Here is a 21,491-nt window from a genome sequence, read left to right as displayed (position 1 = left end):
CTAATGAGATGACAACTAAACAGATACCTGACTGAATAAAAGTTGGTCAGCTATGTGAAGAAATGAAGGAAGACTGTCCCAGGCCAAAGAGATTGCAAGGACAAAACAGAAGTAAAGGCATGCTGGGCACATAGAAGAACAGCAAGTTAAATAAGCAACACCCTACATACATTTCCTAACTAATCTTTCCTCTCTTTGCATAGCAAGCACCTTCAATTAATGAGTTGACTGGCTCAGAATGCCTTCCTCAATTTTTCCTTATCAAAGAATTTCCAAAACAAGCAGGGCACAGCCTCCAGCAGGGTGGGAGGCTGAGACAGGAGGATCTCAAGTCCAAAGCCAGCCTCAACAATGGGGAGGTACTAAGCAACTCAGTGAAACCTGTCTCTAAATAAAATACAAAACAGGGCTGGGGATATGGCTCAGTGGTCCAGTGCCCCTGAGTTCAATCTCTGGAACCCCCTCCAAAAAAAAGTATTCCCAAAACAGTTAACTGCCCTTCCTACTATAAAAGCACTAAACTAAACCTCACATCATGCCATACTGACTTTAGTATCCCACTTCACTACTCTGAGCAACAAGTTCCACTTTGCTGTCTGCCTCAGGTAAAACAACATTCTATGAATTTCCCAAAACCTAGCTTCACGAAATGCCTTGGTTTTCTTTCTGTCCCTCTGCTTTCAGACTGTATTCACCTGAAGTTTCCCCTCCAGAGGGTCTAATGTGATAGCAAAATCAAAGATAAAAACTGGGTCCTGGGCTGGGGTTGTGGCTCAGAGGTACAGCACTCGGGTAGCACGCGTGAGGCACTGGGTTCGATCCTCAGCACCACATAAAATAAAATTAAATTAAAATAAAGATATTGTGTCCACCTAAAAACTGTTAAAAAAAAAAAAAAAAAACTGGGCCCAGGCCCAGCTACCTCCTTAACTTTGGCCTCAATTCCTTTATCCATAAAGAGCCAATAATACACTTATCAGCTTCCCTCACAAGATTACTCTTAAATCTAATCCAAATAAGAAAAACCCACAAATTGTCATGTGCTACCCCAAATCTAAGATCCAAGAAATGATGGGTTCATTTAAAGCTTAGCTCAAAATCAACAGGGCAGGTCTTGACCCAGCACACTGGCAGTCATACAATAAATGTTAAGTCAAACAAGGAGACTTTTTCTCCAATAATGGCTAGATAGGAAAAGCACATGGGCCAGATCCAACCGTGTAGCTGTATAGCCCCTGGCAGGTAAATCCCCATCACTAGGCCCTCCCTCCCCCAACCCGCACAATAAGACTTCAACAATGAAAGATCTACACTAGGGAGGCAGAATCTGAGAGACTGCCTTTACCTGCAATGTCATAAACAGAGAGCAAGAAAAGAGGAACTGGACTGAAAGCAAAGGAGTCCAGGTCTGGCTTTAGCACACTTCTTGGAGCACTGTGACCTTGGTCAATTCCCTTACCAAGCAAACCCCGCCCCTGTGTCCCCATCTGTAAGCCCGGGAAAAGAATCTAAACAGGACCACACGCCGCGCGTGCTTCCAAGCCCAGAACGACAGGGCGCGCCCTTTTGGAGCGTGGGCCAGTTGCAGCCCTGACTGCCCCTCCCCGCCCACTCCTCATCACAAGAAGAGTTCCAAGCCCTTGCGCAGGAGAGGGATGCAACCCTTCCGGATGCAAGACGTGCCAGGACAGCAGTTTCGATTTCCTGAGCAAAGGGTCACTTCCCCCGCCGTACCGACACCGCAAGCAATGCAAGCAGCCTCCCCTACGGGCCTTCGGGATCCCGGCGGCTGCCCTCAGTCCCCACACCCGTCATCCCAACCTGGCTCTGCAGCCCGCCACGGTCCCGCAGGGTCACACGGCGGGAGGGGCGTTGCCATAGGAACAGTGCTCAGGACCCCGGCCAGAGAAGCCCAGGGGGGGCTGGAAAGGAAGGCTCGCAAGACCGCGGTGCCCCACGGATCCCGCCCGGCCATCCCCTCCCAGGGCTGCCCCGCCCGGCGAGCAGCGTCCCACCAGTTCCGCGCCTTCCCGTGAGGCTCCACAAAACCCCTACCTTCCGCCATGTCGGGCCCGGCCCTGCCTGCAGTCTCGCGAGAAGTGCGTGAGGAACGGAGGCAAGAAGTCTCGCGAGAACTGGCGGGGGCGCGGCAAAGGGAGGAGTTGAGTAGGAAAGAGGCGTGAGTGAGAAGTAGAGCGGGTAGCCAGTTGAGCACCGCGGGAGACCCTTATCTCTTCACTGGATGCTTTCGAAGCTAGGGCTTACCAGGCGCTGTCTGGGCTCTGTCGTATTCCACGCCCTTAACAGGACACTCGCTGGAGATGCTTGCCTGTGAAAGGTTGGGGAAAGGGATTGTGAAAAGGACTTGGTTGGTCTTTACGTAGGCTTGTGAAAGACTGGGAGGAAAGAGCTTCAGAGGGAATTTAACATAATGACGGTTCTAGGGTCCCATGGTGGGTGGGATGCTCAGCATTAGAAACAGAACTCCGGGAGAAGGGATTAAATTGAAACTAGCGGAAAGTAGGTCGCCTATGATTCTCCTAAGACATCAGGAAACAACATGCTTTAAGGGGGAATATGCAAGCAGATAGACGTGTAGGGGAAAGAGATTTCAAGAAAATGATTTGAGGACATCAGTTTCATGCCTGAAGTTTTTAGTCAAGGAGACCTGAGAAGGGTGAAGAAAATTTGGAAGAGGACGCTGAGACATTGGAAGGCCAGGTTCAAGCTCATGTATGTGTAGATGGGTCACTATTTTCTTGAACTCAGCTACCTGGCTGCGGAAGCAAAGAATTCATATTTGGGGGAGGGGAGGGTACCAGGGGTTGAACTCAGGGGCACTAGATCACTGAACCACATCCCTAGCCCTATTTTGTATTTTTTTAATATTTATTTTTTAGTTGTAGTTGGACACAATATCTTTATTTTTATGGGGTGCTGAGGATCAAACCCAGGGCCTCGCATGTGCTAGGAGAGCGCTCTACCGCTGAGCCAGAACCCCAGCTCCCCTATTTCGTATTTATTATTAGAGACTGGCTCTCACTGAGTTGCTTAGCACCTCGCTAAATTGCTGAGGCTGGCTTTGAACTCGAGATTCTCCTGCCTCTGCTTCCCAAGCTGCTGGGATTCTGGCGGAGAAGCAAAGAATTCAAATGATAATATTTGCCAGGGCTTGGGATTTTATTGTCAAAAAAATAAATTGAGGGGCAGGGGTTGTGGCTCAGTGGTAGAGCGCTTGCCTAGCATGTGTGAAGCACTTGGTTTAATTCTCAGCACTACATATAAGCAAATAAATAAAAATCCATCAAAAACTAATAAATTTTTTTAAGAATAAATAGAGTCCTATGAGACTACAGCCCAGGTCATCAAATATGGCATGTAGACTGGCTAGGGGCAACTCTATAATTTAAGTCCAATAACTGAAAAAAAAAAAAAAAGTTGTTAGAGCCCCATGATCAAAGTGGCAAAGTAGTTCATCAGTTGAATAGCACTAGGAAACTAAAAAAAAAAAAAAAAACAGGCAAGGCCATGGAGTGCATATAAGACCCTTCAAAAATTTTTTTTAACTTGGGTGTGTTTGCTTAGGCCCTGGGTTTGATTCTCCAACACTGAAAAAAAATTTTTTTAACTCAATGAAGAATTTATGTAGGGGAAGTAGTAGCCTTGGAGGACAGCTGAATAGGAGATGTTGAAATATGGGAACAGGATGAGGCTGTCAGAACCAGAGAAAGGATTCAAAATTGGGCAAGTTTTAGGTGCTGCCAAGGTTAAAGATTTAGTAGGAAGTGAAATGGAGTAGAGAAAGGTCATGGAATTATGGGGTCAAGGGTTGAAATTTTGAGGAAGAGGAGTGGATTCTGACTGATAAGACACATGGAGTATGCAAGGGAAAGGGGAATTGAATGCTTAGAAATTAATGTTCTAAGGGCTGGGGTTATGGCTCAGTGGTAGAGCACTTGTCTCGCATGTGTGAGGCCTGGGTTTGATCCTCAGCACCACATAAAAATAAACAAAACAAAGAAATTCATGTTCCAATTGTGGCAGGAAACTAAGAAAGCCTGGGCAGGAGCAGCACTTAGACAAGGTCGTCAGGGGAATACCTTGCCAGACTTAATGGAGATCTGAGAACCCAAAGATTTCTGTTGAGATTGGTTAATAGGTGTACCAAATGATGAGCTTTGGGGGATTTCAGGGTTAACCAGGCAAGCCAGCCTCCTGTGGCTAGAAGCACCCTCATCTGTCCTGAGAATCCTAAAATATTTGGGGAGTGTTGTATCATAAGACTTATCTTAGCTGGTACCTCACTGGTACCAGCTTAAGGTCCAATACATAGCAGATGCTCAAATGTTTGCTGAGGTGTTAATCACCCAGAGCTACACTGGGAGTCAGGAAAACTAAGTTCACGTTTGGCTTTGCAATTCACTTGCTGTGTTGATGACAGGTAAGTCCCTGCAATCTTTATTCTGCATCTCAGATTCCCCATCAGTTTCATGAGGATATTGGACTCGAATTCAAGGTTCTTAATGATTTGCAGAGTCATGATCCCCCCTTTGATAATTTGGTGAAAACCAGGACTTCTTTCACTTAACACCGCACACATGTAGAATAAAAAACAATGTACCCTTTCAGAGTGTTCCTGGACTAGATACCTAAAACCAAACTAGAACTCATTAGTGGGATTTAAGCAAGCAATCCAGGGATTTTACTACCTCTTCATCACAAACTACCTTCAAGGAGCCCTCTATCAGAGAAGGTTGTGACTCAATGGCAGAGCACTTACCTAGCACATTGAGGCACTGGGTTCAATCCTCAGCACCACATAAAAATAAAGGTACTGTGTCCGTGTACAGTTAAAAATATTTAAAAAAAAGAAAAAGAAATGGCTTAGTGTAAACCTATTTGAGCTAGAGAATTTAATAAAGTATTATAGTACTTGGTGAACTACAAACACCCAACTTGGGTAGCCCTAAGCTACAATAATAAAAGCTGAAATATAGAAAAATTCTGAAAAAATTTTGAAAAATCTGCGCATTGGAACATGGTTTATTTTAGACCCAGTTCAAGTTTTGCTATCAGATTAAAAGGAACTTTGTGTGGGTTTGTCTTAGGCAAGGAACATGGGGGAGGCAGTGTGACATGGCAGAAGGGGAAGAGGAGGAAATCTCTAGATCCATGTCCAATGAACTAGGCCCAAGTACCAGCCTCAATACACATACTCTGTGTGACCTTAGAAGTCAATTTTTTTTTTAATATTTTTAGTTGTAGATGGACATAACTTTATTTATATTTTCTGTGGTGCCGAGTTCTGGAACCCAGTGTCTCACGTGTACTAGGCAAGTGCTCTACCACTGAGCCACAACCCCCAGCCCCAGAAGTCAGTGTTCTTAAGCTCTAGTTTTCTCACCTGTAAATGAGAATTAACAGCACTCAGTATATAAAGAATGTCATGGAACTGAATCCCTGCTATCTAACTTATTTGCTCTACAATATTGGCAAATTAATCTGAACCTCTTTCCTCATGGGAAACCATTACTTTGGAGGATCCTTTTAAGACCAAAATAGCTCATGATACAGCCTCTAAGTCATCATTTATTGATTTATAGAGCACCCATCACATGATTGAGGTGCTTTACAATACAGTAAACATCACAACAGAACTCACATAGTTAAATACAATCAACAAATTACAGAACTAAAAAAAAAAAAAAAACTGGAATGAAGCAATATTATGTCAAATTTCAAAGATGCTGAGAAGTGGCAGTACAAAAAAGGCAATTCCACCAACTAGAGACCAGATGGGCAAAGATACACAGGCATCACAACCCGAGGTGGGCAGATTTGTAAAGGGTGAGCGAGCATATAAAATAAAATTTCACAACTGGGAATGAAGGCCATTAAAGATACTATGACATCCAAGTGATCACAGAACCAGTGGAATGACCTCACAAATATATTTACCTTACAATGACAAGAAAATCAACCGCATATGGATTTTTAAACTCAAGAGTCCAGAAAGCCACTGAGATCATCTTTTCTGTTATGAACACAGACTAAAATCTACAAGTTTCTCAAAAAACTTGGAATAAATTTAGTAAGAGCCAACAGTTCTACACCCAAAGGACTATGCAGATATTAATGGTTGGCACAAAGTTGGGGGTTGAGGGGGGGTCCTTTTCCTAAAGCAGAGAAGAATCACCTCACACTAATGATGAGGCACTGGTGGGACAAAAGCCACCTAGTTCAGTGTCACCTGAGTGATTTAGATATCAAATGTAGAAGCATTTAAATTCAAGGTCAGATGAACACTGGGAAAGGCACAGATGACATCTCTGACAGAGGAAAAGGAATCCTCCATCTATCAAGGCCTGTGTTTCAGTTTGTAGTATGGTGAGGGGACATAGTTGGAACGAGTATGAGGAAGAGAGGCACTCGCTCCTGCCTCTCCTATTCCCCTACGTCCAGCCCTAAAAAACCACCCAGTCATACCAACATAACTGCATTAAAGTGGCACTTAAAGTTTTGTTCAGAAACAGTTGTCCCTGAGTTACTAGGTCATTTGCTACTTATTAAGCAGTCAAATCCCAGGTTTTAACTCAACAGATTGCTAGTGGATTATAGCAATAAGACAAAATTCTAACTCCACAAGCAACCACTATGTGGACGATTTCTGACTTAAGAGTGAAGGAGATTGCATTCAAAGTCCCTAGTAGGAGTGCAGTCTAGCTAGCACTTTGGGGCAACAATTTTTACAAAGTCTCTGGGAAAGACAAAAGTCATTAAGTTCTTGAAGAAAATTGGGCTCCAATGAATCAAATCAATTTTTATAGTCACTGAACATGTAATGGTTTTTAATAATATTTATGGGTTTCTATAATACTTGAATGAAGAACAGACTGGGATTTATAAAAATCACTCTTCACTGGGACTACATCTGTAACCATTTTACCTCTGCTTTAAAAAAAAAAAAAAAAACTGACAAACTGGTAGAGGTCTACATTATTGACAGGATTCCTTTCTCTCTTCTGCCAAAGCATTTCTCCAAACCCCACAGAGGAGGGATGCACCAGTTCTCACTGATTCTCGCAGTCGTACGCCATACCCGATCTGGTACTGTCTCAAGTTCTATCCCTTATATGCCAAAGATTGCTTCTCACTCTCAACCTCACAATAGAGAGAAGCCTAGGACTGTCAGTGCACATGCTCATTTCACCAATTGCTAAAGTTCAGAAAATTTTATGATATGAAATATACTTATGCTCATAATTAAATCCAAGTGTGCTATGTCAGTGACAGAATCTGTATGTCAAAATAGCAAAGCATTTACCTCTGAAATACTTTTAGACTCACGTAAGAATCCAGATAAAACCCAATACTTTTACACTGCCATGGCCATGTGATTTTCAAGTATTAAGTTTGTTTGCATAAGGAATCAACCTGAGAGTTTTCTAAACTGCACTTCTCTGGCATTCAGTATTATAACCTTCATTCAATACAATAAAAGCCAACAACTTGACAATTATTGGAAAAAAATTATATTTTGGAAGAACTCACTACATAAGGTGACAGAATTCCAAAATCAAATTACATGAAAATATACATCGCAATTTCTTTGTACAATAGGTGAGGAAAAATCTCTAGTATTGAAGAATAGAGACAAAGAAATATGAAGGATTAAGGAGGATATAAGGGCAAATAGCATTCTTAATAGCAAACCAAGAAGTAAAAAGCTTGTAGTTGTGCATGCTTTATTTATCCAAACTTAACATTAAGTCAACTGAAGGGCAAAAATAAAACCAAATCAGAATTTTGTATTATTTGGGGTCAATTTCAGTAAGTTGAATTTAGAACCAACTTTTTTTTTTTTTTTAAAGTTCTTGGGATAATGTCTAGGTTCAAGAGCTCTCAACAGCCAGAAAATGTTATTGCTACATCCAATCCAAGAGATGGGTGCAACTAGAATACAAAAAGACAAAGCACCTAGTGATGACCACTCCTCTGAAGTCATCATTAAAAATCAAGTAATTGCTTATTAAGTATTTCAGTATTTGAACTAAATCATCTGAGAACTTTCTGGCAGATAGAAGAGATAAAAGCAAAGGGGACTGTCAAAACAAAGAAGATACGAAAGTTTAGTAAGTGACAAGGGTTAATGAAGCCTCAATGGTTTAAAGGAAATTAAATGGAAACTTTTAATCCTAATTGTTTTTCATCTGACATGCTTTAAGGAGTCTTTTTAAACTGATAAGAAACAATGAATAGGGAAAGAAAACCTGCTAAAATCTTTTTAGAATTTACACGATTCTTATTCTACTACAAGAAAGCATTATTTGGTACAAGGTGTATTTGTGGATGTACATGAACAGTATATATATTATCCGGATCATGTTGTGCTATGTACACGTCTTTACAATTCTTCCTGAAGGTTAAAACAGTTCATTAGAATTCAAAATGCGTAATCATCTGTAAGTTGGCACTTGTTAGGCTCTTGTCAGCATTGATAACTGGCATGTTTTATTGCAGCCCAGTTCCAGCCAGTGTTTTGCCAACTTGTTACAACAGAAGTCCAGCAATAGGTGGGTAGAGTGCAGGAAAAACAGTGCCATGTTTCTCAATTGAAGACCTAAAAGAAAACAAACAACATTATATAATGATGTTATAAATTACCAAATTATTAACTGACTAGAAATTTTTATTCTTTACCTTGGCAACAAACTCTTATTTTAAGCTCACTGTTGTGATTTTTTAAAAAATATTTTTTCAGTTGTAGGTGGGCACAATACCTTTACTTTATTTATGTGGTGCTGAGGATCGACCCCAGGGCCCCACACATGTGAGATGAGTGCTCTATCGCTGAGCCACAGTCACAGCCACAGCCACAGCCCTCACTGTTGTGATTATCCATTACAGTATCCACTATCCATGTAACTATTTAATTTTGAATTTAAATTAGTATTAAGTAAAATTTAAGATTCAATTCTTCTACCATACTACACATGAACCTATTTCTAGTGTTCAACAGACACATGTGGCTAGTGGCTGTCACATGGGACAGGAATAATTTAGTCTTTCCATATTCCAAGTCTTTCAAATTCTATCTAGAATCACAAGAAGGATTAGTTAAGTGTCAAGTAATTTGGAAATTTAGAAATACTTGAGGATGTACAGAGAAACAATACTGCCATACTTCTCAACTTGCTAAAGTTAATTCTTTAGGATCAGTTCAAACCTATTTCTTTATGGAGCCACCAACAAACCCCTCCATCCCAATGATAGTTCTAATTGTTTTATAATTGCTGGTCTCATGACCTAAATTAGATTTGAGGTCAAGAACTCATCTAAATTAAAAAAAAAAATACTTCTACCTTATCAAGTGTTTAAAATGTGCCAAACAGTGTGATAAGTGCTTTAAAAACTCATCTCAGATAATGTTCACAATCATTACATAAAGAAGTTCCCTCCACTTTATAGAGAAAAATAAGGCAAGGTCACACAGCTAATAAATGATAGTTTCCTATTCCAAAAAAAAGTTAGGAGAAAACTGGATTTGAGTTTTAAAAGGGACACTTAATAACAGGACCTTTCTGACCCTTTATTATATTTAGGTGTTTTTTAATTTAAAGGTGGGGTCAGAGATTGAAGGGAAGAGAACAGCTGTTCTCAGAAACCTCCACCTGGGGCAAATTCAAACAGAAAATTCCTGGGAATTCAAGTGATATAATTTTAAACTCTTGACAGAGAAGCTTTAAGAGCAATGGCAAAATTTAACTCACACCATGTATGTTCATGATGTGTCCTCTAAAGCCCCAAGTAAATTTCTTAAAATCACCCAAAGCCAACCATACTAAAAGCTCTTTTGGGGAAGGAAGGAAGCTGTGAGGCAATCTGTGGCCCAGCATATGCCTGTTTTCCATAATATAGAGAACCTCTCTAAGATAGATCCGAAAAGGTAGACCTATGGCTGTATTTCTTTACAAAAGGGTTGTACCAATAAACGAAAATGACCCACATCCCAGCATGAAAGTGCACAAATATGAATATATTTATTACCCTGACTAGAATTGATTTTTAACATCTGCACACATACATATACATATCATTTATTAGACAATACAAAAGCATATACTGAATGAAACTCAAAAGGCAATGCTATGAAATAGGAATTATATTTTTAGGTAATGTTACTATGTTTTTTTTCCAAAGTCTATATGATGCCCAAATTAATCCCTCGCCAATAAATCTCCCAAAGCTGATAGAGAACTGGGTATGGAGTTTGTACATTTGTATATTTGGTAATCACTCCCCCCAGATATAAACAATGAAAAATTTCAGGGCCACAAGAGAATCATTTAAAAACTGCTTCTAAGTGAGGTTTTAAATGAAAATACTTCAGAAAATACCTCAAAGAGGACAGACCATTGAAAATCACTAAACACCTAAAATCAGGCAACCCAGCTTTTTCTCATGTTTTGTTTTATTTTTATGGTACTAGTAATTTGAGTCCAAAAGTGGCTCTACCACTGCGCTACATTTCCAGCCCTATTTTACTTTGACACAGGATCTCATTAAGTTGCTGAGGTCAGCCTCAAAATTTGCCAGCCCCTTCTGAGCCTCCCTATTCTCTTGTTGATATTAAAGACAATAATAAAAGTAATTTCTCACTTGAAGGAAGTGTTCCAAAAATCTTAATCACTCCAGTGAAAACAATCCATGAGGAAAATGGTTACCATCAATGAAGTCTGCCCTGCTACACTTCACATAAGTGCTCCCAAAAGTTCCAATCCATCTTGCACTACTTTCCACTGACTTTTCCCCCAAACTGAATTCTTTTCCAACATGACACTGGTGACCACACACAACTGCTTCCTGCCGAGTTCTTGTGACCAAGCCAATCTACATGTTTCTGTCTCTGTCTCTTCTTCTTGTCCCCTAAAAATGGATATAGTTCAAGATGTTGTCCTTGGATATAATACAATAGAAATAAAGTTCAACACCAAATGGAACTTTATTTCTAGTCAGGAAACTTCCAATGTCACTAGCAGCCCTACTTCTAACTATCCAATAGACAGTCATGTGTGAACTTCTCAAAGCAACACTCTACAATTCTACTCTAGGTCTTAATGTGATTTAATTTTACTTTTGTTTATTTGTTTGAACTCAGGGTGGGTATTGAAGTCAGGGGCACTGGACCACTGAGCCACATCCCCAGCTCTATTTTGTATTTTATTAGAGACAGGGTCTCACTGAGTTGCTTAGTACACCTTGCCATTGCTAAGGCTGGCATTGAACTCACAATCCTCCTGCCTCAGTCTCCCAAGCTGCTGGGATTACAGGTGTGTGCCACCAGACCCGGCCTTGTTTGTTTTATAATTGCTGGTCTATCTGGCTAAACAAATATTTCTTTTTTCAGCCAGGAAATGTATCTATAGTATTCTACATCTTCTGCTTCTCCAAGAGAACAGTGCCTTTACAAATAGTAGGTGATTAACAAACACAAATTAACAAAAACTGAAATGAACTCATTCATAATTGCCTGTTCATGTTATCTCTCATTTTAAGATATAAATATCTTGGGTTGGGGTTGTGGTTCAGTGATTGAGTGCTTGCTTGCCTCATGTGTGTGAGGCACTGGGTTTGATTCTCAGCACCACATGTAAATGTAAATAAGTTAATAAAATAAAGGTCCATCAACAACTAAAAATACATTTAAAAAAAAAAGATAAAAATCTTGGGTTAGGGTTGTGGCTCAGTGGTAGAGCGCTCACCTAGCATGTGTGAGGCCCTAGGTTCAATCCTCAGCACCACATAAAGATAAATAAAGATATTGTGCCCATATACAACTAAAAAAATAATATTTAAAAAAAAGATATAAATCTTCTCTTTCAAGATATAAACCTTACTTTTTAATACTACGCAACCATCAGCAAAGAAGCAGATGCATATTATTGAGCTTGCAAAACCTTAAAAGACAACATTAAATAAAAAAGCATAGAATATATGGTATATTGACAATATACATACACATGTTCAAAGTATTTATGTGTGTCCAAGGAGGATTAAATTACTGAAAGATTCAACTATTATTAGTGGTTATTTCTGGGAGTAGAATTGGGAGGCTGAGGTAGGAAACAGATAGTTTGCTTACTTTGTCCCTGCAACTAGGGACACAGAGTGAGAAGCAAAAGTGGAGGGCAACAAAGAGGCAGGCAAATCAGATTAAAAATCAGATAAACGTAGCAATCAGATTTAGAAGGAACTAAGATAGAACCTTGATATTCACCCAGGTGGATAAGAGATGTTTCTAGGAGGAAATATCTGTAGTGCCAAATGTTACAGAATCAAAACTTAATTAAATCTGAAGATGTAACCCAAAAAACCAGTACTTAGTGTCTTTAGGAGTTTAGTTTTCTGTGGAGAGGTGAGAAGAGCCAAACATTAACATGAGACTGGAGGACTGATAGTCAAGAATAAAGAGAGTTTGTGTAAGGTCCTGGGTTCAATCCCTAGCACCACAAAAAAATAACATATATAAAATAAAAATAAAGGGGAAAAAATAAAAGGGTAAAGTCCCCTTTGTTTCATGTTTCCTCTCTTCCTCCCTTAAGGTAAATACTACTGCAGACTTCATACATTTTATGTGCTTCTTCAAATCACTGTTGTTTTTCAAACTTTTCTTCTACCATCTACCTAAAAAATGACATATTGAGTTTTAGACATTATTAAGTCATGGATTTGGGTATGAAATGTTTAATCTAGTTTTCAAATGATCTCACACCTTGGCTCAAACAAAACTACTGATTAGGTTAGATGATTACTGAGGCTTTTCTTTCCCAGTTACATCACATCATACTAGAGAAGTAACACCAAGTTCTTAAAGAACTGAGGCCCCTCTCCATCTATGGAGAGATGGCCTTTATTTGTCAGCTCTGACAAATAAACTCTTGTGTGTTAAAAAATAAATAAATAAAGGGCCGAAATGTAGTCTGCAGTGCTTAAGAAGAGAAGGTTTTGGTTCTCAAATATCTTCAGTAAAATTAATGTGTTAATTTAATTCAAGATTGTTCTACCAATAACTGCTGCTCCCATACCCTTGTGCAACAGTGCAAGGCCCTGGGAAGAGAGTTGCTTAGTGCCTGTGAATATTTATGAAGTAACTAGTAACTGCAACTTTTAAGAAGAAGTGTGCTTTCTTATCATTGTGTCGACGGTGATGACCTATTAAGTCAAAATTTCCAATTATTGCTTCCTTACTATGTAACTATAAGGTCTTATGCTATTTCCTGATTAACCTATTTTATGCACTGAGGCATATGGCTTATACTTTTTTTTTTTTTTGGGGGGGGGGCACATACCTTTATTTTTATTTGTTTTTATTTTTATGTGGTGCTGAGGATCAACCCAGTGCCTTGCACGTGCTAGGCAAGCACTCTACTGCTAAGCCACAACCTCAGCCCCACTTTTTATTTTTTATTATTTTTAAGTCTTCTATGGTTCAACTTTAAAAGAAACAATATATAACTCCTTACCCAATTTGCTTGTGCAACTTCATTAGTATTATTAATTAATTTTAAAAATGCTATCAAGATAAATGCCTATAATCCCAATAGCTTAGGAGGCTGAAGCAAAAGGATCCAAGTTCAAAGCCAGGCTCAGAGACTTAGTGAGACCCTGTCACAAAAAAAAAGGGGGGGGGAGGGGACTAGGAAAGTGGCTCAGTGATTTAAGCACCCCTGGGTTTAATCCCAAATACCAAAAAAAAAAAAAAAAAAAAAAAAAGCCTTGGTCATTTCCATAATCTATAAAGTACCGTTTCACAAGTAAAAACATTAATAAGGGGCTGGGTTGTGGCTCACCTTGTGTGTGAGGCCCTGGGTTCGATCCTCAGCGCCACATATAAATAAATAAATACATAACATAAAGGTATTGTGTCCAACTACAACTAAAAAATAAATATGAGTAAGCTTAAGCTTCAATATTATCTATTTTACTCCACTTCCTTGTTGTCATCAAGCTCTTAAATAAATGGAAAACATAATATATGGGTGAGAAGAACAAGCCCTGAGGGTTATTTTGTTCTTAAGAAGGTGTAACACCCATAAAAAACCAATGCAGCTGGGAGTAGTAGCCGCATTCTTGTAATTCCAGCTACTCATAGGAGGCTCAGGCAGTAGGATCACAAGTTGGAGGCCAGCCTCAGCAATCAGTGAACCCCTGAACAATTCAACAAGACCCTGTTGCTAAAGAGGAAATAACAAAAAGGTCTGGGGTGGTAGCTCAGTGATAAAGCACCCCTGGGTTCAATCCCCAGTACAAATTATATATATATTAGAAATTTTACCATGAATGAAAAGAAAAAGACTATCATACAACTATTTTAAAACAAAATATCTACTTAAAATCAGCTAAAGGGAAAAAACAAACAGATTAAATTATAGCCTTAAGAATTTCTGAATAATACTATTAAAAATAATAAAATCAATGAGAACGAACAATTCAAATATCTAAATCATATGATTTTTTAAAACTGACATAGCATTTTCCAAAAGACAGAACAGTAGTATAATTTTTTAAATGAACTCACCCTGAAATAAGTGAAATTACTAGCTGCTGAATAAATGTCACTCAAAAGCAGTCTCTTGGCTTTTTCTTACACAGCGTGCAACTTTCCTTTTAAATTCTCCGTTTCTGTCTTCCCTCCATTCTTTCTGTAGGTACAAAAGTAACATCAAATGATTTTATGTAAACTTTTCCTTGTAATCTCAAATAATCATTTTAACTTTGAATATAATCTTTTGGTAGTTTGAATACTTTAAAAAAGTTTAACAAGGCAGAAAACAGTCAAAAAGTATTTTTGTAAGGTACTTTGTTGGAATATACAAATAGAAACAATTTCTGCTAATTACCCTTACAAGAAAATTTCTCTTTTAAAAAAGAAAAGACCCCAAAAAATAATAGCTATGGTTTTATGTTACACTAGAAAGAAAGCTACAATTTACAAAAAAAAAAAAGACATTCAAGCTATGCGAAGGATTACTAACTTTCCTTACTTGAAAATAACCAGAAAACAAAGTCAACATAAAACTATCTTGTATCTTTAAAGTAGATAGGTGAGATGCATTACACTGAAATGATAGTGAGTACTAGTAGGTAGAAAGTAGGGGTAGAAAGTACGGGTAAACAGATAACTTATCAATCATGAACACATAAGACCACCAACACAGTTCCAATGAGAAAAGAGGTGATTTCATTTAGCATAAAAGTAACAGAAATGTGCTCAAAAATGCTCAGCCTGTTTCTTTTTATTTGCATATCATCAATTTAGGAACAGCAAAGACTATGGAAATCATCAATCCTTGCCTTTACAAAGGAAGATATATTAAAAAGAAAAAAGGGGGGAGGGAGGGTTTCCCCTCAAAGCAAGACACACCAATAAGCAAATACATTGTGCCCCTGGGTTCAATCCCCAGCACCCACCTCCAAAACAAAAAAGGGCATTATTTAGATAAAAGATAATGCTAGGGGATCAATATGGGTATAAATTAAAACAAGTTCAAAAAAGGAAGGAATATTAAAATTGGATAAAGTCTCAAAACAATTACACATTTTTCCAAAACATAAGTCTTTAATTTCAAAAGGTATATACCAACTTCAGAGGTGAAAGATTAAAGAGTTTATACAATTGTACGAAATTTCAGAAGACCCAAGAATAAAGAACCTAAAAGGAAATGGGGGTGGTTGACATCTAACAATGGAGAATCAGCCTATAATCAACTTTCCTGTCATCAATAATAAAAACTAAAAAATTAATTCTGTCTAAATTTTGCATTTTCTTCCTAGAACTCTAAAAACAAAGTATCAATCAAGCTTTAGGGAAGGATAAAGCACCTTGAATCATGAAAGGGCTCTAGATTTAATTCCCACATATCTAAAATGTTAGGATGAAGTCCGTAGGAAAAAGGAAAAGAAAAATGTGATCCAGGAAACAGAAGATCTGATCCAGAAGAGCTACAAAGGAAAAATCTAATAGAGGCAGCCAGCATGAGAGGGTGAGAGAATCAATCTAATTTGGATATAGGAATCCAGAAGAGAGCTCTCTAATCCTAACCCTAATTGTAAATATGGATCTATTGTTGCCATTTTGTTCACTGTTCTCTGGTTGTTTTGTGATCCTTTCTTTCTCTTGCCATCTTCTTTGTGATTAAGTGGTTTTCTCTATTGGTATGCTTTGATTCCTTGTTTTTGTCTACTATAGGATTTTGCTTTGTAGTTACCACAAAGCTAAGAATTTTATAAGAGATTATCTGAAACTGATAACTTTGATCACATTTTAAAAACTACATTTTTAATCCACACATTCCCACGCTGTATTTAATTTTTTTTTAAGTTGTCAATGGATCTTTATTTTATTTACTTATATGTGGTGCTGGGGATGGAATCCAAGGCCTTGAGCAGCAAGGCAAACACTAATAAGCTATATCCATAGCCCATGCAATTTTTAATATCACAAATTACATCTTTTTATCATTTTAGCCACAATGATAAAGAATAAGTTTAAAAATCTATTTTATCTTGTGACTAAAGTTAATAATCTTAAAAACTGCTAAAGGCAGGATTTTTTTTTTTACCAAAAAATGATATGAGGTAATACATATGTTAATTAGTACAAAATTGCTATTTCCTGATGTAGATATATTTTAAAAGGACATATTACACATAACAAGTTGAGTCTTCTTAAAAGAAAGAGTGATGGACTGAGATTGTGGCTCAGCAGTAGAGCACTCGCCTAGCACGGGCGGGACCCAGGCTTGATTCTCAGCACCACATAAAAATAAAGGCATGTGTTTGTCCATCTACACCTAAAAAATAAATATTAGAAAGAAAGAAAGAAAGAAAGAAAGAAAGAAAGAAAGAAAGAAAGAAAGAAAGAAAGAGTGACAGGCTGAAGGTACAGTTCAGTAGTAGAAATCTTGCCTAGCACTCTAGGTTCTGTCCCAAAAGAGGTGGGTGGGAAAGATGGAAGAGGGAGGACAGAAGGATGTGAACACCTTACCGCAGCATCGACATTAGCAGGTGAATCTCCATTAGGGTCTGCCAGCATAGAAATGACACTAATCATGATTGTTTCCACAGTATGGATAGGAAGCCAGCGTTCCTCTGGCTTTTCATAACCATATTTATCCTCCCCAGGCTCATGAAGAATAGAAATGCAAACATCACCATTTTTATCAACTGCAAAATTAGAGAATAAAACTTTGTTTAATATATCACCAATTTGGTATGACATAAATTATCTATTACAAATATGATCCTGATCTACAATAACACCTGTATAAAACATTACCACTACACAGAAAATTTCCAAAATGGAATCTGCTAACTTTTTAAGAAAGCTGTAGATTTTACCAAACACATAGTATCCAACAAACTCATAGTGTAAGCTTTTTCATTTGTGTAAAGTTTTTAAGATAAACAGCATATAGATGGTGTTTAGCATTGAAATATACTTAATATAATGTAAATGAGTAGATTGCAACTACTAAATCTGTTCCTCATTTGTAGAAAGCATATGATCTAAAACAAGGGAAACTGTTTCTATGGAATGATTTTCTAGTCTTCCCACTAACTTACTGATTTAAATTGGTGATAGTCAAAGATTTAGAATTTTTTTCGAAGAAAATGGAACTAATATAGTGATGTACTTTCAAAATCATGTAAAAGCAAAGTTATGTTCAAATGCACAAAAAGGAACTTATAACCCATGAAAATCTGTCAATATCATGATATTCATGAGATTTCTTTTCTAAAAATCATTTTAAAATTCAAACCACAAGTAATAATGAGTAAGAATAAGAGAACATTTCTAGATGACATGTATTGACATAACTATATCTTACTTTCAAATGGTTCAGAGAAAAATAAAATATCAATTTACAAAAAAAAGTTGGAAGCATTAATCCACAAATCCATTTACACAACACAAAAGTATTACCTATCTATTGGCCAAAGTAATCTTTAATGGTAAAATTTTCTCTTAAAAAAGGGGTGAGAGGGATAAAAAGCATACTTTAAGGGGGAAATTTTAGAAAAAGATGTTTAATTAAAATTTATTGCTGTAGGGGCTGGGGATGTGGCTCAAGCGGTAGCGCGCTCGCCTGGCATGCGTGCGACCCGGGTTCGATCCTCAGCACCACATACAAAGATGTTGTGTCCGCCAAGAACTAAAATAAACATTTAAAAAAAAATTTTATTGCTGTAAATTAACCAAATTTCCAAATTCTATAAATAGCGAGTACCATATTTTTATACATTTCACTCCTAACTTCTTCCTTTGGGGGACAGGGGGTTAGGGGCTGGGGGCTTACTAGGGATTGAATTCAGGGGCATCTAGCCACATCCCCAGCCCTATTTCTATTTTATTTAGAGACAGGGTCTCACTGAGTTGCTTAGTGCCTTGCTATTGCTGAGGCTGGCTTTGATCCTCCTGTCTCAGCCTCCTGAGCCACTCATTGGGATTACAGGTGTGCGCCACTGCACCTGGCTCCTAGCTGCTTCTTTATAGAACCTAATGAATTGTGAATACTTAAAATTCTAACTCAGAATTTCCTCTCAGAACGCCAGCATGGGCAATGAAAACTCTAAGAACCAGAATCAAAGTAGGTATACATACAAATCAATATTATTGCTCTATTAATATTTTTTGAATGCCTACTATGTGCCAGGACCATACCACACCTGACATAGAGTACAGCCTTAGTCTTCAACCTACCCCCACCTGCTAATGGACTCTATTAACTAAAGGAATTAGTAGATCAAGAGGCAAAAATAACACCAAAAACACTTACAAAGTTCAGCACTAAGATTTTATGAAGTATTATTTTTTAGGATTTTAAATTTTTTATTTATTTTTTGGCACCAGGGATTGAACGCAGGGGTGTTTCTACCACGGAGCTATATCCCTACCCCTACCCTGGTTTGTAAATTTTTTATTTTGAGACAGAGTCATGCTGAGTTACTTAGGGCTTTTCTAAGTTGCTGAGGCTGGCCTTGACCTTATGATCCTCCTGCCTCAGCCTCCTGAGTCGCTAGGATTAAAGGTATTCACCACCAGGCCCACTAGGATCTTTTAAACTTTTTACTTACTTGTGTCATTTTACATTTATTTAGTAAACAAATTCCTACATAATCTGAATAAACTATTTCAAAATCTACTGTAAAGTCTCAAAAACATAGATAAACAACTCTCAGGAACAACTCTTCTTCTGATAAAAAGATCTCGGTTAGAATTGTTTTCTCCAGTTTTCAGAAGTGAGGATATTGAGTAATATTTGAAACAAGTTTTCTGGGGCTGGGGATGTGGCTCAAGCAGTAGCGCTCGCCTGGCATGCGTGTGACCCAGGTTCGATCCTCAGCACCACATACAAAACAAAAGATGTTGTGTCCGCCTAAAACTGAAAAATAAATATTAAAAATTCTCTCTCTCCCCCTCTTTAAAAAAAAAAAAAAAAGAGAGAAACAAGTTTTCTATATCATTCTATGATTATTTGTGAGAATTTCTTTATTTCTACTACATCATCTAAGGGTGTTTAATATAAATTTTAAGCAAAAGGCAATTCCTTGTTTCCTTTTCATATCAAGATATGAGGTACAGATAAAGACTTAGCTATATTTTTAAATATTTCAAGGTGTTTTTGCTGTTATCTATTTGCCTTATATCTAATGTCTTTCTACATTTCCTATAGATATCAGGTTTCAAAAGTTGAAGACAGTTTGAAATTTGAGTAAAGACTTGGACACAGTATTTACATTGTTTAGAGTATCTATGCATTATGAATTCTTCAGTGATAAGCAATGTTTGAGAAATTGTTAAAAGGTCTACAATAGTTTTTAACTCATATTATCCTTCCACGTTACAAATTCTCCAGTGCTGAGTAAGGAACGAACAACTTTAGAGACATTGTCGCATTGGCTCTTTGTATAATTTCTCTCTTCTATGATTCCTGTAGTGTTCAATAAGGGTTGAACCATTTTTAAAGTCTCTGGCACAATGTTAACATTTGTAGGGCTTCTCTCTAGTATGAATCTTCTACTGTTCAGTAAAGTGTGGTCTTTGAGTAAAATCTTTTCCACATTCTTCACATTTGAAGGTGTCATGTCATTTTAAACAGTATAAGAATAAGAAAACTTTTAGGTTGAAGACCTATTACCAAATTATATTTTTAAAAGGTCATATATTTTATGCAGCCATAAGCAATATGAAGTGAACATTATCACTGCCTCCTCACTCAGGATTAACAGTTTTATTGAAATTTCATAACATCTAATAAATAATTAGCTTTTCCAAATTTTTTTTCCATGACAACTTTCCACATAAACAGACATTTTGAAAAATGTCTGTTCTTATCCTTTAGCCAGTTATGTGGTCAAGTGTTTATATTTACCTTTACAAAATGCTTCTCAATTTACCCCTAAATAATTTGTGTTCTTTTCCCTGGTATTAGGGGTTGAACCCAGGGCCTTGTACCTGCTAGAGGGAAGCACTCTACTCTACCATTGAGCTACATCCATTTTTGAAATTTTTTTTATTTTTATTGTGAGTCAGGGTTTCACTTAAATTATACAGGCTGGCCTCAAACTTGCAACACTCCTACCTTACCTTCCCAATGAACTGGAATTATAGCATGTATCACCATGCCTAGCTCCTGTGTATAATTTTTAATTTTTGCTTCTTTTTCGTTTCATCTCAATGTACTTTAGAGCTATTCTTCATTTCTGATAGAAGATTCAGTGAAGAATTCTATATTCAGGGAACTATCATTTCCTTTTAGTCTCTCTCTCCCTGTCTCCCTCAGTATTTTCAATGTTTATTTTTGAAGCTAGAGAGTTCTTGTTCCCAACATATACCAAATAGATGATAATGACTGCTTTTTAAATAAATAAATAAATCACTTGTAGAGCTGGGCACAGTGGCACACTCCTGTAATCCCAACAAATTTGAGGTCAGCCTTGGCAATTTAGTGAAACTCTGCCTCAAAAAATAAAAAGTGCTAGGGATATGGCTCAGTGATAGAGTGCCCCTAGGTCCAATCACCAGTACAATAAATCATAACTTTAAAAAAAATCTCTGAACAATGCATTCTAGTTAATATATCCTTTCTTGAGAATACGGATCCAAAACTACAAAAAACTGACACTGAAATGAATCTGACGTAATTTTCCCATGTACATGTGAAAACAACACAGTGAATATCCCACCATCATGTACATCCATAAGAATGGAATCCTAACTAGAATAAGATATATTCCATGTTCATGTAATTATATCAGAATGAATTTAAAAGAACCAATAATTTAAATTAAAAAAAAAATAAAACAAAACACACACAATTAAAAAAAACTGGCTTGCTCTCATTTTCTCCACTTACTCACTACTTGGGTGCTCTTTTATACCTTATGAAAACTGACTTTTGCTGCCTATCAGGATACTAACATTATTT

The 21,491-nt window shown here is 37.6% G+C and overlaps 2 protein-coding genes across 4 annotated transcripts in view; both read right to left on the bottom strand.

The window, feature by feature from the left end:
• Ankfy1 (ankyrin repeat and FYVE domain containing 1) overlaps positions 1 to 2,073 on the bottom strand; it is a 91,686-nt gene extending 89,613 nt beyond the window's left edge. For 2 of the 3 annotated variants that reach the window (XM_076870979.1, XM_076870980.1), the window contains exon 1: positions 1,822 to 1,893. In XM_076870979.1, the coding sequence (XP_076727094.1) occupies positions 1,822 to 1,879 (58 nt within the window). In that variant the 5' untranslated portion in view covers positions 1,880 to 1,893. Of the gene's footprint in view, positions 1 to 1,821; positions 1,894 to 2,055 lie in introns of those variants that run through there. The other variant, XM_076870981.1, reaches the window with a different exon arrangement.
• A 3,490-nt stretch (positions 2,074 to 5,563) lies between these two features.
• Positions 5,564 to 21,491, bottom strand: part of Ube2g1 (ubiquitin conjugating enzyme E2 G1) — a 97,999-nt gene continuing 82,071 nt past the window's right edge. Inside the window, exons 4-6 of the mRNA XM_076870658.1 lie at positions 17,048 to 17,226; positions 14,579 to 14,702; positions 5,564 to 8,620 (exon numbers count right to left, since the gene is read on the bottom strand). Coding sequence (XP_076726773.1) covers positions 14,616 to 14,702; positions 17,048 to 17,226 — 266 coding nt within the window. The 3' untranslated portion in view covers positions 5,564 to 8,620; positions 14,579 to 14,615. The remainder of the gene's footprint in view (positions 8,621 to 14,578; positions 14,703 to 17,047; positions 17,227 to 21,491) is intronic.

Source organism: Callospermophilus lateralis, chromosome 11 (genome assembly GCF_048772815.1).
Source record: "Callospermophilus lateralis isolate mCalLat2 chromosome 11, mCalLat2.hap1, whole genome shotgun sequence".
Taxonomy (NCBI): Eukaryota; Metazoa; Chordata; class Mammalia; order Rodentia; family Sciuridae; genus Callospermophilus; species Callospermophilus lateralis.
Note: the sequence above shows the minus strand (reverse complement) of the source record. Positions and strands in the feature narration are given on the sequence as shown.